At 39.3% G+C, this 19,372-nt stretch overlaps 1 protein-coding gene across 1 annotated transcript in view; it reads right to left on the reverse strand.

Annotated features, from left to right (window-relative positions):
- The window catches only part of LOC128698190 (growth hormone-regulated TBC protein 1-A-like), a 56,759-nt gene that overhangs the window by 17,670 nt on the left and 19,717 nt on the right, over positions 1-19,372 (reverse strand). Inside the window, exons 4-5 of the mRNA XM_053790307.2 lie at positions 10,748-10,908; positions 7,862-7,970 (exon numbers count right to left, since the gene is read on the reverse strand). Coding sequence (XP_053646282.1) covers positions 7,862-7,970; positions 10,748-10,908 — 270 coding nt within the window. The remainder of the gene's footprint in view (positions 1-7,861; positions 7,971-10,747; positions 10,909-19,372) is intronic.

Genomic DNA, 19,372 nt, shown 5'->3' on the forward strand with positions numbered 1-19,372 from the left:
AAAATTAACCAACTTGACTTACACAAAGTTCACTGAACATCGGCAAAAATCGAACATTTCCGCTACTTTGAGCTCAATTTCAAGGTACTTTTCATTATGAAAGCAATCAAAATCATGTCTATTTCTGTAATATATCTTTCATTCTATCAAATGAGACCAAAAAAATGAGAATACAACCATAAAAACCGTACGAAAATATACTGCAGAGGCAGCTAATGGCTGAGAAGTTAACTCCCTTATTTATCGTCCGTCTTTTTTATTTTTGTTGTACGTTAAGAAGCATCTTTCCATCATACATTGCCCAAGTTTCAATGAGATATCCCAACAAACAACCGATAAAAAATTTTTTTTACCAAAAATCATATATGGCAAGCCCAATCCAAGTACTGGAAATAAGTCACTTTGTCTGACTTTTCTGGGTTATCCTAGGTTCTCTATACATACACTGCTATGTATGATAATCTATGTAACTGTATTTGTGTATACCTGAATAAACTTATTTACTTCTAGTCTGTCAACTGAGTACAAGAAACTGCCCATTCACTTATTTCAACTACTCAAAGAAGTGGTCAGAAATTGTCAATTTGGCCGATTTCACACAAATTTCAACAGATGCCAATTTCAAAATAGGATCCAGAATAAACAATGCAGACATTTCTGGCACTAAAATAACATTTTCTCTGTTCATTAGTCATGGCTACATGCCCCTCTTATATTACTCTTGCTTTTCATTTGGAATTTTTATTCACAAAAAAATAGAAGATTTACTGTTATGCAGACTGCTGCATTATTGTAATAATTGTATAAATAATGTCAACCCATTCTTGACTACATACTGGAATTTAGACTGGCAGGCGGACAGGTATTGGACGGTGACGTCATTTGTTTACTCTTGAGCTTCGCTAAAGAATAGAACATTTTCGCTACTGTGAGCGCAATTTCAAGGTACTTTTCGTCATGAAAGCAATCAAAATCATATCTATTTCTGTAATATATCTTTCATTCTATCAAATGAGACCGAAAAAATGAGAATATAACCCTAACAACCATACAAAAATATACTGCTAAGCAGCCGCTAATGGCTGAGAAGTGAACTCCGCTATTTATGGTCTGATTTCTTTCATTTTTGGTGTACGTGAAGAAGTATCTTTCCATCATACATTGCCCATGTTTGAATAAGATAACCCAACAAACAACTGAGAAAATAATATTATAATAATAATAATAATAATAATACTGTATCTTTATTTACTACATGTACATGTACAAGGTATACAGGCCTAGCTGACATCAGTGACATACTACTGTATAGAAAGCCGCTTGTTATGCAGAGTATTTCAAGAAAATTAGGTCAGTGTCCCAGGATAACACCCACATTAGTCGGTTAACACCCAGGTACCCATTTACTGATGGGTAAACATAGACAACAGGTGTAAAGAAACACGCCTAATGTTTCTACCCTGGCTGGGAATTGAATATTTACCAAAAATCATACATGGCTAACCCAAGCCAGGTACTAAAAATAAGCCACACTGACTTTTTTGGGTTATCCTAGGTTCTCTACACATATGCTGCTATGTGTGATAATCTATAGAGAGAAAATAACTTTTTTGTTTCAGGTTTATGGTGCAGTATGAGTGTATATCACAGTTAGCCCTGTGCTACACCCCGTTTTCTCTAATATAAGCCCCCAAGACAGAGATAGGAGAATGGTATTTGTATACCATATCCTCTTCATACCTCCGTTGAACTGCTCAGTGTTATGCCAATTATTCATTCTGGAGTATTTAACACATTTTATGTCATTTATTTATTTTTTTTTTTTTTAACAAGTCGGCCGTCTCCCACCGAGGCAGGGTGACCAAAAAAAGAAAATCCCCAAAAAGAAAATACTTTCATCATCATTCAACACTTTCACCACACTCACACATTATCACTGTTTTTGCAGAGGTGCTCAGAATACAACAGTTTAGAAGCATACACATATATACACAACATATCCCTCCAAACTGCCAATATCCCAAACCCCTCCTTTAAAGTGTAGGCACTGTACTTCCCATTTCCAGGACTCAAGTCCGACTATATGAAAATAACCGGTTTCCCTGAATCCCTTCACTAAATATTACCCTGCTCACACTCCAACAGATCGTCAGGTCCCAAGTACCATTCGTCTCCATTCACTCCTATCTAACACGCTCACGCACGCTTGCTGGAAGTCCAAGCCCCTTGCCCACAAAACCTCCTTTACCCCCTCTCTCCAACCCTTACGAGGACGACCCCTACCCTTCCTTCCTTCCCCTATAGATTTATATGCTTTCCATGTCATTCTACTTTGATCCATTCTCTCTAAATGACCAAACCACCTCAACAACCCCTCTTCTGCCCTCTGACTAATACTTTTATTAACTCCACACCTTTTCCTAATTTCCACACTCCGAATTTTCTGCATAATATTTACACCACAAATTGCCCTTAAACAGGACATCTCCACTGCCTCCAACCGTCTCCTCGCTGCTGCATTTACCACCCAAGCTTCACACCCATATAAGAGTGTTGGTACTACTATACTTTCATACATTCCCTTCTTTGCCTCCATAGATAACGTTTTTTGACTCCACATATACCTCAACGCACCACTCACCTTTTTTCCCTCATCAATTCTATGATTAACCTCATCCTTCATAAATCCATCCGCCGACACGTCAACTCCCAAGTATCTGAAAACATTCACTTCTTCCATACTCCTCCTCCCCAATTCGATATCCAATTTTTCTTTATCTAAATCATTTGACACCCTCATCACCTTACTCTTTTCTATGTTCACTTTCAACTTTCTACCTTTACACACATTCCCAAACTCATCCACTAACCTTTGCAATTTTTCTTTAGAATCTCCCATAAGCACAGTATCATCAGCAAAAAGTAACTGTGTCAATTCCCATTTTGAATTTGATTCCCCAAAATTTAATCCCAATTGTGATAGGCAAATAAGCTGTAGTGTTGATATTAGAGTAATAATAAAGCATGTTCTCCTGCTTCATAAGACTGAGCTCATGGCAACCGACAGTGGCTTCAAAGCCACCTTATCTTTAATGGATAATGCACTGTGTAGGTGCTTTACATAATGAGAAGCATTTCTTTTATTCATTGGAACCATGGCTAGGGCTAAAAGTAAGCAGGTTAAAACAATAAATGGAGAAAAAGAAATTGGAATGACTTATGCAGCAAGTAGCGCCACTAAACAGTACCAGCAGGTTGATGTGGCGACCCTGGAAATTTGAAATTATGCTAGCCAAAATTAGTGCCGAATAACTGAAGGAACCGAATAACTGATTGTCGGATTTGTGATGGCGGACCTGTATTTAGTTGTAGCTACAGTTAGAGTAAGAGGCAGATGGGAAAAGAAGAAAATGGCAACAACAAACAAGAGGGAGGTGAAAGTGTATAAACTAAGAGAGGAGGAAGTTTGGGTGAGATATAAACAACTATTGGCAGAAAGGTGGGCTGGTGCAAGTATGAGTAGTGGGGGGGGGGGGGTTGAAGAGGGTTGGAATAGTTTAAAAAATGCAGTATTAGAATGTGGGGCAGAAGTTTGTGGTTATAGGAGGGTGGGTGCAGGAGGAAAGAGGAGTGATTGGTGGAATGATGAAGTAAAGGGTGTGATAAAAGAGAAAAAGTTAGCTTATGAGAGGTTTTTACAAAGCAGAAGTGTTATAAGAAGAGTAGAGTATATGGAGAGTAAAAGAAAGGTAAAGAGAGTGGTGAGAGAGTGCAAAAGGAGAGCAAATACACTGGGAGAGGCACTGTGAAGAAATTTTAATGAAAATAAGAAAAATATTTGGAGTAAGTTAAAGAAGTTAAGAAAGCCTAGAGAACGAATGGATTTGTCAGTTACAGAGTAGGGGAGTTAGCAGATAGGGAGATGGAGGTTTTGGGTAGATGGCGAGAATATTTTGAGGAGCTTTTAAATGTCGACGTAGAAAGGGAAGCGGTAATATCATGCACTGGCCAGGGAGGTATACCATCTTTTAGGAGTGAAGAACAGGATGTGAGTGTGGGGGAGGTGCATGAGGCATTACATAGAATGAAAGGGGGTAAAGCAGCTGGAACTGACAGGATCATGACAGAAATGTTAAAAGCAGGGGGGGATATAGTATTGGAGTGGTTGGTATTTTTGTTTAATAAATGTATGAAAGAGGGGAAGGTACCTAGGGATTGGCAGAGAGCATGTATAGTCCCTTTATATAAAGGGAAGGGGGACAAAAGAGATTGTAAAAATTATAGAGGAATAAGTTTACTGAGTATACCAGGAAAAGTGTATGGTAGGGTTATAATTGAAAGAATTAGAGGTAAGACAGAATGTAGGATTGCGGATGAGCAAGGAGGCTTCAGAGTGGGTAGGGGATGTGTAGATCAAGTGTTTACATTGAAGCATATACGTGAACAGTATTTAGATAAAGGTAGGGAAGTTTTTATTGCATTTATGGATTTAGAAAAGGCATATGATAGAGTGGATAGGGGAGCAATGTGGCAGATGTTGCAAGTATATGGAATAGGTGGTAAGTTACTAAATGCTGTAAAGATTTTTTATGAGGATAGTGAGGCTCAGGTTAGGGTGTGTAGAAGAGAGGGAGACTACTTCCCGGTAAAAGTAGGTCTTAGTAAGGGATGTGTAATGTCACCATGGTTGTTTAATATACGTATTTAAAGACGGGGTTGTAAAAGAAGTAAATGTTAGGGTGTTCGGGAGAGGGGTGGGATTAAATTATCGGGAATCAAATATAAAATGGGAATTGACACAGTTGCTTTTTGCTGATGATACTGTGTTTATGGGAGATTCTAAAGAAAAATTGCAAAGGTTAGTGGATGAGTTTGGGAGTGTGTGTAAAGGTAAGAAGTTGAAAGTGAACATAGACAAGAGTAAGGTGATGAGGGTATCAAATGCTTTAGTTAATCGGGGAGGAGGAGTATGGAAGAAGTGAATGTTTTCAGATACTTGGGAGTTGATGTGTCGGTGGATGGATTTATGAAGGATGAGGTTATCATAGAATTGATGAGGGAAAAAAGGTGAGTGGTGTGTTGAGGTATATGTGGAGACAAAAAACATTATCTATGGAGGCAAAGAAGGGAATGTATGAAAGTATAGTAGTACCAACACTCTTATATGGGTGTGAAGCTTGGGTTGTGAATGCAGCAGCGAGGAGGCAGTTGGAGGCAGTGGAGGTGTCCTGTCTAAGGGCCATGCGTGGTGTAAATATTATGCAGAAAATTCGGAGTGTGGAAATTAGGAGAAGGTGTGGAGTTAATAAAAGTATTAGTCAGAGGGCTGAAGAGGGGTTGTTGAGGTGGTTTGGTCATTTAGAGAGATGGATCAAAGTAGAATGATATGGAGAGCATTTAAATCTGTAGGAGAAGGAAGGCGGGGTAGGGGTTGTCCTCGAAAAGGTTGGAAGGAAGGGGTAAGGGAGGTTTTGTGGGCAAGGGGCTTGGACTTCCAGCAGGCGTGCGTGAGCATGTTCGATAGGAGTGAATGGAGACGAATGGTATTTGGGACCTGACGATCTGTTGGAGTGTGAGCAGGGTAATATTTAGTGAAGGGATTCAGGGAAACCGATTATTTTATATAACGAACTTGAGTCCTGGAAATGGGAAGTACAATGCCTGCACTCTGAAGGAGGGGTTTGGGATATTGGCAGCTTGGAGGGATACATTGTGTATTTTTATACGTATATACTTCTAATATATAATATATTTATAGATGGGGTTGTAAGAGAAGTAAATGCGAGGGTCTTGGGAAAAGGCGTGGAGTTAAAAGATAAAGAATCACACATAAAGTGGGAGTTGTCACAGTTGCTCTTTGCTGATGACACTGTGCTCTTGGGAGATTCTGAAGAGAAGTTGCAGAGATTGGTGGATGAATTTGGTAAGGTGTGCAAAAGAAGAAAATTAAAAGTGAATACATACAGGAAAGAGTAAGGTTATGAGGATAACAAAAAGATTAGGTGATGAAAGATTGGATATCAGATTGGAGGGAGAGAGTATGGAGGTGAATGTATTCAGATATTTGGTAGTGGACGTGTCAGCGGATGGGTCTATGAAAGTTGAGGTGAATCATAGAATTGATGAGGGGAAAAGGGTGAGTGGTGCACTTAGGAGTCTGTGGAGACAAAGAACTTTGTCCTTGGAGGCAAAGAGGGGAATGTATGAGAGTATAGTTTTACCAATGCTCTTATATGGGTGTGAAGCATGGGGTGATGAATGTTGCAGCGAGGAGAAGGCTGGAGGCAGTGGAGATGTCATGTCTGAGGGCAATGTGTGGTGTGAATATAATGCAGAGAATTCGTAGTTTGGAAGTTAGGAGGTGCGGGATTACCAAAACTGTTGTCCAGAGGGCTGAGGAAGGATTGTTGAGGTGGTTCGGACATGTAGAGAGAATGGAGCGAAACAGAGTGACTTCAAGAGTGTATCAGTCTGTAGTGGAAGGAAGGCGGGGTAGGGGTCGGCCTAGGAAAGGTTGGAGGGAGGGGGTAAAGGAGGTTTTGTGTGCGAGGGGCTTGGACTTCCAGCAGGCATGCGTGAGCGTGTTTGATAGGAGTGAATGGAGACAAATGGTTTTTAATACTTGACGTGCTGTTGGAGTGTGAGCAAAGTAACATTTATGAAGGGGTTCAGGGAAACCGGCAGGCCGGACTTGAGTCCTGGAGATGGGTAGTACAGTGCCTGCACTCTGAAGGAGGGGTGTTAATGTTGCAGTTTAAAAACTGTAGTGTAAAGCACCCTTCTGGCAAGACAGTGATGGAGTGAATGATGGTGAAAGTTTTCCTTTTTCGGGCCACCTTGCCTTGGTGGGAATCGGCCAGTGTGATAATAAAAAAAAAAATAATACTTCTAAACTGTTGTATCCTGGGCACCTCTGCAAAAACAGTGATTATGTGCGAGTGAGGTGAAAGTGTTGAGTGATGATAAAAGTATTTTCTTTTTGGGGATTTTCTTTCTTTTTGGGTCACCCTACCTCGGTGGGAGACGGCCAACTTGTTGAAAAAAAAAAAAAAAAATCTTCAAGGCATTTAGTATTTATCAAAAACTATAAATTTATAATACAGGTTCCTGATGCTATTATCAACGTCTGCTAAATTACATTATACATACAAGTTAATAAAAGTTAATAAAAGAGTTAATAAAAGCATTAGTCAGAGGGCAGAAGAGGGGTTGTTGAGGTGGTTTGGTCATTTAGAGAGAATGGATCAAAGTAGAATGACATGGAAAGCATATAAATCTATAGGGGAAGGAAAGAGGGGTAGGGGTCGTCCTCGAAAGGGTTGGAAAGAGGGGGTAAAGGAGGTTTTGTGGGCGAGGGGCTTGGACTTCCAGCAAGCGTGCATGAGCGTGTTAGATAGGAGTGAATGGAGACAAATGATACTTGGGACCTGATGATCTGTTGGAGTGTGAGCAGGGTAATATTTTGTGAAGGGATTCAGGGAAACTGGTTATTTTCATATAGTCGGACTTGAGTCCTGGAAATGGGAAGTACAATGCCTGCACTTTAAAGGAGGGGTTTGGGATATTGGCAGTTTGGAGGGATATATTGTGTATCTTTATACGTATATGCTTCTAAGCTGTTGTATTCTGAGCACCTCTGCAAAAGCAGTGATAATGTGTGAGTGTGGTGAAAGTGTTGAATGATGATGAAAGTATTTTCTTTTTGGGGATTTTCTTTCTTTTTTTGGTCACCCTGCCTCGGTGTGAGACGGCCGACTTGTTGAAAAAAAAAAAATACAAGATTCACTTTTTCCATATTGGGTTGTATAATTTTGCTAGCTAACTAAATGAATAACATGCTTTGACTAAAGTTATGTATTACCTCAATGGGTAGAACTTCAGCAAATAGGCAGATAAACCATTTTGTTGTAAGGAGACCCCAGGTCAAGCCATAATGGTTTACATGCTTCCATATTAATGGAGCATGCTCTCTGTGTGTCAAAAAAAGAACATGGATATTGAAGACAATAATGGTACTTATATAAATATACTGGAATTGTACTTCAAATGAAAATAAATGAGCATTTATAAATTTGCATAAAAATATAGGCTACAGTTTCCTCAGGAGTCTCTTCAAAATTTATCATATTTTTGATAAGTGAGCAATACATATGCAACATAGAAAGTGCTCTTGAGAACTGATCAAGATGAGGCAGCAGCATAAAATGCTGTCCACAACTTCCGGTGGAACAAGTGAATTGAATGTTAATAATACTGTACTTTTCTAATTCATTTATACAGCCTACATGTTTGCACCACAGCACTAGGAATAATAAAAAAAAGATTTAAAATTAAAAATCCTAAATCATTTTTTTTTAAATTGCCGGAAACCATCTTAAGAGCAAGGCAAGTGCCAAAAATAATATACATGAACTTAACTGGAAACCACCATGTTAACAAGGTATGCCTGTATATCTAACCTACTTTTCAAAGACAGCACTGTATAAAGGAAGTAATAATTATATGCCACATTTACATATTAGATGAAACTCCATGTTTTATGTACATATTAATCATAAAATGCTAAAAATAATATTGTCATTATGCAATGTTTTGCTAATCAATCAAGAAATGAAAAATAGATACAGAACAAATTGGCAATGAAACCATGTTATATATTATGGACAATAAATCTGTCTTTTTTTCTCCTCACAAAAACAGAAAAAATCTGGAAAATATATTTATTTCCCTAACACACATTTTATGCCACATTATTCAGTTATGATCTTAAGAGCCTTATGAACTGAACTCTTCCTAGCAAGGTTGAGGGACTGATTACCTCCAAGTACTTCCTTATGTCTTCCAACACCTACAGGATTATTCTCTGCATTGGACATATAAAGCCACTGGTTGGGAAAATGTCTCCACAATAAAGATAACCAAGTGCTGTACATATGTCTTGTTCTTCTACTTGTCAGTTTTATAAACCATTACTATTAAACTCTCTCACTGTCATGACCCCTGAAATTAAAAGCACCGACAGTGTCATGATTCAAACAAAAACAAAAAAAGAGCCTAAAAAACTAAAATGCCAGAGAATCATTTTTACAAAGGTAATGACACCAAAAATACAAAATATGATGAAAAACTTACGGAACTGCACAGGTGCAAAGCTGCCAGTCTGCATGCAATATATGCATCTGCAATTTCACCCACTTGATTCCTATTTTAAGTCAGTTCTATTGCTCAATTTCACCAAATTCCTAGCTTTCTAGCTATTTTGGTAGTATACCTTCCGTTCTATCGAATGAGGTGAAGAAACTTCCCATTCAACTATTAGAACTACCCTATAATGTGCATAGAAATTGGTAACATGGCCAATTTTCCACAAAATTCAAATTGAAAAACAGAGTCCAAAATAAACAATGTAGGCATATCAGCCACTAAATCAACCCTTCCTCTGTTCATTAATCATATCCCCAAAACTATGCGCCTATGCTATATAACACTTGCCCTCCATTCTGAATGCATCACACAAATAACTGAAGTTTTATCCTACTTCTCAGATTAAAATACAACAAAGAATAAATCAAAATAATTGAAGAAGACCCAATAAAAATCCATAAAACCTGAGGGGAGCATAGGGTGCCCTACCCTTCCACAGGAAAATCAAATATTTCCATCACTGAGTCTTATTTCAAGCTACTTTCAGTATGAAACTGACCAAAACCATCTCTGTTTCACTAGTATATTTTCAATTCTATTTAATGATACCAAGAAACAGTCAATAAACCCATAAGAACCATCCTAGAAAGCACCTCAAAGTCACCATTATAAACCAAACACATTATAAACCACACAAGATCAAAGATTTGCTCTCCTATGGCACACTGCACATAACAGGATTTTTTTTATACTGTGAACATTCACTGCACAGACCCATTCACTCATGTCTAGGCCAAACTTTACTCCTCACATCATGCTTGATGGAGCTGTGCTTAAAATGTAGATCTATGTGAGTGACAATGGAGTCATTGATATAGATCTGCATGGAAGACAGTGAAATGGTTAGAAATATCAGCCTGAAGGAAGTACTTATAGATATAAAAATAAGTGGCATGAATGCAAGCAGCAATTACAAGCTGTCACAAATTTTTAAATATTGTATATTGACAATAAACGTTTTAAGATTCAAAACAATTATTCATAACAGCTTTTCACTTTGCCTTGGTGGGATATGGCCAGACCATTAAAAAAAGCTTCCAATAATATTAACTAAGCCATAATACTTTTTGTACTTTTTTTTTTTCAACAAGTCAGCTGTCTCCCACCGAGGCAGAGTGACCCAAAAAGAAAGAAAATCCCCAAAAAGAAAATACTTTCATCATCATTCATTGTAATTACATTTATATAACTAATGGCTAGCTACCAAAAGTATCATTAGATTTTTTTTCATTTACTACTGTACCCATAACCTAAAAATAAACTTAGTTTTAAAACTTTACTACAAATCACCAGAGATATGAAGTACAGAATTTGATAGATTACAGCATAATTTAATTTAAAGTTACACTGTATATTTTTATTATATTCACTGGGAAATGCTAAACCCATAAGGATCATCCAGCACCTGGGGACTGAAGGCAATCAGGTTTGATCCAAGGAAGGGAAGAGCAGCTCCAATTCCTGAAATCAAGAGCTCTTCACCAGCATCGAAGAACTCCCCTTGAATCATTATTGTGTATAAAAGATGTAAATGAGAACTCACTTAACGAGAGCTTCCAACACCTTGAGGTCTGTAAGAACACCAACCATATCAGGTGTGTAGTATTCAGGCAACAAGTCCTCCATCAGTGTATTCAGAAGCCAAAAGGTGCTCTCCTCTTCTTTGGTGATTATCAGCAATAAACCAGCAATGTAGTTTAGCCCCTGTTAAAAGCCACTCAATTATAAAACCATTACCTCATCAGAGTTTATTTTATTTAGGACAGAGTTAAACTTAAGATCATCTTTATACAAAGTAGATTGAAATGAGTAATGATTTACAAAATATAAAAATACAGTGGACCCCCGCCTTACAATATTAATCCGTTCCTGAGAGCTCATCGTCAGCTGAAATTATCGTTAGCTGAATTAATTTTCCCCATAAGAAATAATGGAAATCAAATTAATCCGTTCCTGACACCCCAAAGTATGAAAAATTTTTTTTTTTACCACATGAAATATTAATTTTAATACATACAAACTGAAGAAGACATGTGCAATTATTACTCTACTAAGAATAGAATACATGACACTTACCTTTACTGACGATCTGGTGATGATTGATGGGATGGGAGGAGGGGAGAGTGTGGAAGTTATTGTTTAGATGGGGAATCCCCTTCCATTAGGACTTGAGGTAGCAAGTCCTTTTCTGGGGTTACTGCCCTTCTTCTTTTAATGCCACTAGGACCAGCTTGAGAGTCACTGGACCTCTGTCACACAACAAATCTGTCCATAGAGCTCTGTACCTCCTGTTCCTTTAAGACTTTCCTAAAATGGGCCATAACATTGTCATTGTACAGGTTGCCAACACAGCTTGCAGTAGCTGTGTCAGGGTGATTTTCATCCATAAAGGTTTGCAGTTCAACTCACTTTGCACACATTTCCCTATTCTCTTTTTTCAATTCCATACTAATTCTTGCCCTTTTTACCACAGGGATGGCACTAGAAGCTTTCTTGGGGTCCATGGTGACATATTTTGCAGTTACAAGCACTAAAAACACTGGGATAATGTGAAATGTACCGAATGTATGCGTAGATGTGACCGCACTGGCTGGCTTGTAAACACTGGTGCTGAGGCCACACGTGGGACGCGTCCCGGACGAATCACGTAAGGCGAGTTTTTTATCGTGAGGTGAGGCAAAATTTTTGCGTTCAAATGCTTCGTGTGGCAGATTTAACGTAATGCAATGCGTTTGCAAGGCGGGGGTCCACTGTACATCATAACAGGAAAATAATAGCCATCAGTAAATGATATTATGATGATCCTACTAATTACTGACTGTACTTCTATGCATGTTTGTGTTTTTACCAGTGTGGCATTATCAACCAGATCAACCAGGCTGTGATGGATGTGGGGCAGTGGGCCTCCAGCAGCAACAGCCTGGTTGACCAGACATGCACCAGACGAGCCTGGCCCATGGCTGGGCTCCAAGAGTAGGGTAACTCTCGAAACTCTTTCAAAAGTATATCAAAGGTAAAGGTATCAAAGGTATTATGGACCTGATGCTCACAGCCTGTAAAAAAAAGGGGGTTTTACATGAAACCTAAGAATAATACAGTAACTGGAAAGCAGGATACAGGACATATATGAAATAAAATAAAAAAAATGCCACTACTCATTCAAAGAATAGGAGAAATGCAACAGGACCAGAACAGGCAATGCCCAAGAAGACCTACAAATGGAAATAAAAGAATAAAGAATAATATAGAACCCAGATAAGGAAAGAGGAAAACCTGATGCTACTGACTCAAGAGTGACTTCAACCCTTGCACATGGGCCACATGTAATACCTAGTTCCTTCCCCATGTGGGGTTTTATATAAACAAACAAAAGAAACAAAATTTATTTCAATAAGGTAGAGCAGGGGTCAGCCTAGTAAAGGTTGGAGGGAGGGGGTAAAGGAGGTTTCGTGTCTGAGGGGCTTTGACTTCCAGCAAGCATGCGTGAGCATTTTAGACAGAAGCGAATGGAGACAAATGGTTTTTAGGGCTTCACGTGCTGTTGGAGTGAGAGCAAGGTAACATTTATGAAGGGATTCAGGGAAACCGGCAGGCCGGACCTGAGTTCTGGGGATGGGAAATACAGTGTCCACTCTGAAGGAAGGGTGGTCATGTTGCAGTTTTATAACTGCAGTGTAAGCACGCCTCTGGCAATACAGTGATGAAATGAATGATGATGAAAGTTTTTCTTTTTCGGGCCACCCTGCCTTGGTGAGAGAAAGCCGATGTGTTAATAATAAAAAAAAAGTGGAGTACAGTGGAACCTCGGTTTTCATGATTAATCTGTTTGAAAAAGTCTGATGAAAACTGGAGCAATATTTCCCTTAAGAAAAATGTAAATCCAATTAATCCATCTTAATGTTGGATGAGAGGCGAGTAGTATTTATTTGTAGGAAGTCAGTGTAGGTAGCCAGTAGGTGTAGCCCAGTGGGCTACATCTACTGGCTACCTACACTGTAGCCCAGAGCCATATTATTACCATCAACATACCTTGTTCACTGGATTTAATTGTTTCTAACAACTATCTTTAGGTGCCATCATAAACGAAGGGAGAAGTAATGAATAATTCATGCCGAGAATTGTAAACAAAAAGTGGGAGTGACTAGGCCAAATGTAGATTCATACATGTTTTCTTTGGTGCTGGACCAGAGAAAATGCAACGTTTTCCCTCTGCCTGACATATAAACACGCTATGTTTATACACTATGGAGGTGTGGTTGCCAGGTGGAGGGAAAGCATTACATAATACTAGTAATAATCACTCTGGAGCACATTAAATGTCTTATTTTACATTAATACAGTATAGACATTTTCATTAATCCATCTATGACATTTTCTTCAAAATTATAAAAGAAACACGTTACATAGCATATAAACATGTGTACATCACTTTTGTACTTTGCTATGAGTTCTTTCTTCAATTCTATCGTGCTTCTTGCCTTCTTTATCAAAGGGCTGGCACTCAAAACTTTCTTTGGCCCAATGGTGGCTTATTTAGCAGCCACACTCAATAAACAAGCACAAAAACAATGGATTATTACGAAATATTTCGGATGAACGCGCAGGATGCTCACTCAACGAGAAACAAAGGCAGACTGAGTCACAAATGAATGGGATGCTTTGTGTGAGTGCTTGATTCTGGGAAATGAGTGGCCGAGTCACGTGGGCAGGAGGACGAATTTGGTATGAACCATTTTCAACTCTACGAAAACTGGGCGGATTTACAAAAACTAAGAAAATTTAAACAAAAAAAGTCATCGAAAACCGAATCCTACAAAAACTGGGGCATATGAAAACTGAGGTTTCACTGTACAGTATACGTATTACACAATTAGGGTAACTGACATATAGTATTAACTATTTTATAAAAAGCCCCTTATTATACAAGGCATTTTGGGCAGCCTTAAAACTAAATTACGATTACTAGTACAGTGGTCCCTCGTTTTTCATAATTAATCCGTTCCTGGAAGTGTGACTATTATCAAAATTGACAATTTTTGAATCAATTTTCCCCATAAGAAATAATGTAAATACAATTAATCCGTTCCTAACACCCAGAAGTATTAAAACAAAAAAAATTTTTACATGAAATATAGATGTAGTACATAAACAATACAATGGGACATGATGAATGAAACATTAACAGCATAACACTTACCTTTATTAGCAATTCTTCTTAGTGTATGGAAGACTGGAGGAGGAGACAGATTGCATTAGTTACTCTTTGGAAGGGGAATCCCCTTCCATCAACATCTCAGGTACCAAGTGCTTTTCTGGGGTTACTTCTCTTCTCTGTTTCTTAATGCCACTAGGACCAGCTTGAGAGTCACTGGAGTCCTGTCTTCGCAAAAAAACTGTCCAGAGAGCAATGTTTCTGGCGTCTCTTTAACACTTCCCTAAAATGGGCCAAGACTTTGGCTGCAATTTTGTCTGAACTGGCAGCCTAACCATGCCTTACCACACTGTGTATGCCATTACGGTTCTTAAATCTCTTAAGCCAGCCAACCTTTGCTGGCCTTAAATTCACTCACATCACCACTAGTTGCAGGCAATTTCTTTACCAGATCGTCGTGCAACTGCGTAGCCTTTTCACAAATAACCGACGTCATAAGACTATCTCCTGCTAATTGTTTCTCGTTTATCCACACCAATAATAACTTCTCAACATCTTCGAGTACAGGTGATCTCATTTTTGTCAGCATATTTACCCCCTTTGCAACAACAGCTTCCTTGATTTCCTTTTTCTTGGCCACGATGGAAGCTATGGTTGTATGGGGTTTGTTATACATCCTGGCCAGTTCGGCCACACGTACACCACTTTCATATTGTTCCATGATGTTTTTCTTAAATTCAATCGTATTTCTCACCTTCTTTACCAAAGGCTTGGCACTAGGAGCTTTCTTTGGAGCCATGGTAGCTTATTTAGTAGTTACAAGCACTAAAATGAATGGAATATTATGAAATACAGTATTTTGTATGAGCAAGTGAGGGGACCGTCGCTCACTGGTACACAATGGCACACTGGCTGGGAACGGCTCAGAGCCGTGAGTAAGCGTCCCAGACGAACGACTATTCGCGAGTCAAACTACGATTAGCGAGCCAAAGTTTTGACGAAAATAACGTTACGATTTTAAAAAATTACGACTATCAAGCCTTACGATTATTGAGGGACTACTGTATATAAGAATGAGAATACTTAGTTTTTATTATATTGGAGATATACATTTAGTAATTTACCTAGGTAGTAGGTTGATAGACAGCGATCACCCAGGGAGGTACTACCATCCTACCAAGCAAGTGTGAAACAGAAACCTGTTATTGTTTTACACGATGGTAGGACTGCTGGTGTCTTTTTTCTGTCTCACAAACATACAGGATAACAGGTATATCTTGCTACTTCTACTTACACTTAGGTCACACTACACATGAATGTACATGCATATATACACACAAAGGACCCAGGAGAATAAGGAGAACAGTCGTAGAGCCAGAAATGAATATGCACAGATAAGAAGGGAGGCCCAAAGACAATATGAAAATGACATAGCAGCGAAAGCCAAATCTGACCCGAAACTGTTGTACAGCCACATCAGGAGGAAAACAACAGTCAAGGACCAGGTAATCAGGCTAAGGAAGGAAGGAGGAGAGACAACAGGAAATGACCGGGAAGTATGTGAAGAACTCAACAAGAGATTCAAAGAAGTGTTCACAGAGGAGACAGAAGGGACTCCAGAAAGACGGAGAGGTGGGGCACACCACCAAGTGCTGGACACAGTGCACACAACCGAGGAAGAAGTGAAGAGGCTTCTGAGTGAGCTAGATACCTCAAAGGCAATGGGGCCAGATAACATCTCCCCATGGGTATTGAGAGAGGGAGCAGAGGCGCTATGTGTACCCCTAACAACAATATTCAATACATCTATCGAAACAGGGAGATTGCCTGAGGCATGGAAGACAGCAAATGTAGTCCCAATCTTTAAAAAAGGAGACAGACATGAAGCATTAAACTACAGACCAGTGTCACTGACATGTATAGTATGCAAAATCATGGAGAAGATTATCAGGAGAAGAGTGGTGGAACACCTAGAAAGGAATGATCTCATCAACAGCAGCCAGCATGGTTTCAGGGACGGGAAATCCTGTGTCACAAACCTACTGGAGTTCTATGACATGGTGACAGCAGTAAGACAAGAGAGAGAGGGGTGGGTGGATTGCATTTTCTTGGACTGCAAGAAGGCGTTTGACACAGTTCCACACAAGAGATTGGTGCAAAAACTGGAGGACCAAGCAGGGATAACAGGGAAGGCACTACAATGGATCAGGGAATACTTGTCAGGAAGACAGCAGCGAGTCATGGTACGTGGCGAGGTGTCAGAGTGGGCACCTGTGACCAGCGGGGTCCCGCAGGGGTCAGTCCTAGGACCAGTGCTGTTTCTGGTATTTGTGAACGACATGACGGAAGGAATAGACTCTGAGGTGTCCCTGTTTGCAGATGACGTGAAGTTGATGAGAAGAATACACTCGATCGAAGACCAGGCAGAACTACAAAGGGATCTGGACAGGCTGCAGAACTGGTCCAGCAATTGGCTCCTGGAGTTCAATCCCACCAAGTGCAAAGTCATGAAGATTGGGGAAGGGCAAAGAAGGCCGCAAACGGAGTACAGTCTAGGGGGTCAGAGACTACAAACCTCACTCAAGGAAAAAGATCTTGGGGTGAGTATAACACCAGGCACATCTCCTGAAGCGCACATCAACCAAATAACTGCTGCAGCATATGGGCGCCTAGCAAACCTCAGAACAGCATTCCGACATCTTAATAAGGAATCGTTCAGGACCCTGTACACCGTATACGTTAGGCCCATATTGGAGTATGCGGCACCAGTTTGGAACCCACACCTAGCCAAGCACGTAAAGAAACTAGAGAAAGTGCAAAGGTTTGCAACAAGACTAGTCCCAGAGCTAAGAGGTATGTCCTACGAGGAGAGGTTAAGGGAAATCAACCTGACGACACTGGAGGACAGGAGAGATAGGGGGGACATGATAACGACATACAAAATACTGAGAGGAATTGACAAGGTGGACAAAAACAGGATGTTCCAGAGATTGGACACAGTAACAAGGGGACACAGTTGGAAGCTAAAGACACAGATGAATCACAGGGATGTTAGGAAGTATTTCTTCAGCCACAGAGTAGTCAGTAAGTGGAATAGTTTGGGAAGCGATGTAGTGGAGGCAGGATCCATACATAGCTTTAAGCAGAGGTACGATAAAGCTCACGGCTCAGGGAGAGTGACCTAGTAGCGATCAGTGAAGAGGCGGGGCCAGGAGCTCGGACTCGACCCCCGCAACCTCAACTAGGTGAGTACAACTAGGTGAGTACACTCGTGTGGGTTTTCTACTACTTTCTTAATAGTTCTTGTTCTTCTTCATTTCCTCTTATCTCCATGAGGAAGTGGAAAAGAAAAAGAATTTTTCCTCTGTAAGCCATGCTTGTCGTAAGAGGCAACTAAAATGCCAGAAGCAAGCGACTAGTAACCCCTTCTATATAAATTATTAAATTTAAAAAGAAAAATGAAAATTTTTCTTTTTAGGTCGCCCTGCCTTGGTGGGATACAGCCGATGTGTTGAAAAAATTTAGTAATTCAATAACAAAATTCTAATCAGTAATATATTAAGGATGAAGCTGGATACATGAGTTGAAGGAATGATAGGCAAGAACAGGTACAACACAGGATGAAATGTCACCTCTCAAATTGAACCCACACAATCATTTCAGATACCCAAAGGTTAGCTATACTATTATCTTAGCTTTTATGTATACTGCATGCAGTGGATGTTGCTGGTCAGAGGGTCATTCGAACTGTGATGTCTGTGAACTTCTGGCAAGACAGTTATTGAATGAATGATGATGAATGCATTTCATCTTTTTCTGGGTCACCCTACCCTGGTGAAAGAATGCTGGAGCGGTAAAATAAAAAAATCAAATTGATTACAAGGCATGCAAATTCTGGGGTTTGACTCTAGTTGTTTATTCCTTCTGGAAAATCAGTTATATACATATACTCACTACAGGTAATTAACTACAATATTGTCACAAATATAGCTAAGTGAGGAGCATACTATAATGGTAGTGGGTTTGTTTCAACCATCTTTGATACTATGTTAATGTCACCTTTGCACCATATATAAGATTTCTGGTAAGTTTTTAAATGTTTATACAGTAGTGTACTATATACTGTATTAAAAAGAGTAGAGAAAATCAACTCTACACATTATTTAGGTATGCATACTGATCAGAGAGCCCGTTGTAAGTCCAAGTCGTCGGTAAACGAGCATGTCGCTAAGTGAGGAGAGGCTGTACTGTAATGATTCCCAGACACCCAAATGGTGACATTTTCCCATGAAGAAATTTTTCTTGTTATTATTCAGACATTTCTTTCAAAAAAAAAAAATCTTTCCTTTCCTGTAGTGCAAAAGTTTTATTCCACCTACATTTTGCAATTATCAAATTAGTCTTTGATGGAAAGTGCTATTAACAAAAATGAATTGGAAAGTCAAGTGCAATACAACCTGCATATCTATATTTTTTCTGTACCACTATCACAGTTTAATACATTTGATATACCGTAAAGGAATTTGTTCTTCTAAAACTGAAATGAACTATTTTGTGGATAAAATTTGTTACACTTCAAATATTTTAGCCAATTATCTCTACAGTAGGTATGATAAACAAGCATGACCTTTAGCAGACTATTTGTCTGACAGATTAAAAAAGTACTGGGGTAATTTTTGTATGCAAGACGGTGCCCCTTGCCATACTGTCAAAGACAATGAAACAGCTAAATTACTGTGATTTTTCCATACTGTTATGAATGGCCTGGAAAATTCACTGGATTTAACCCTTTCACTGTCCATCACATAGCTCTGCGTTACTGATGCAAGGGTCCCTCACATAGATCTGTCTTGATCTCAGCTCATTCAGATAAGCTGTGAGCATTAAATTCTGGTCTAGATATGAAAGAATGGGTCTGTGTAGCGAGTGTGTACAGTATAAAAAATCCTACCCCACGTAGTGCATGATGGGAAAAGCAAAACTCTGGCCTTGCGTATGGTTTAAAATAGTGACTTT

This window comes from Cherax quadricarinatus, chromosome 63, assembly GCF_038502225.1.
Source record: "Cherax quadricarinatus isolate ZL_2023a chromosome 63, ASM3850222v1, whole genome shotgun sequence".
NCBI classification, from domain to species: domain Eukaryota; kingdom Metazoa; phylum Arthropoda; class Malacostraca; order Decapoda; family Parastacidae; genus Cherax; species Cherax quadricarinatus.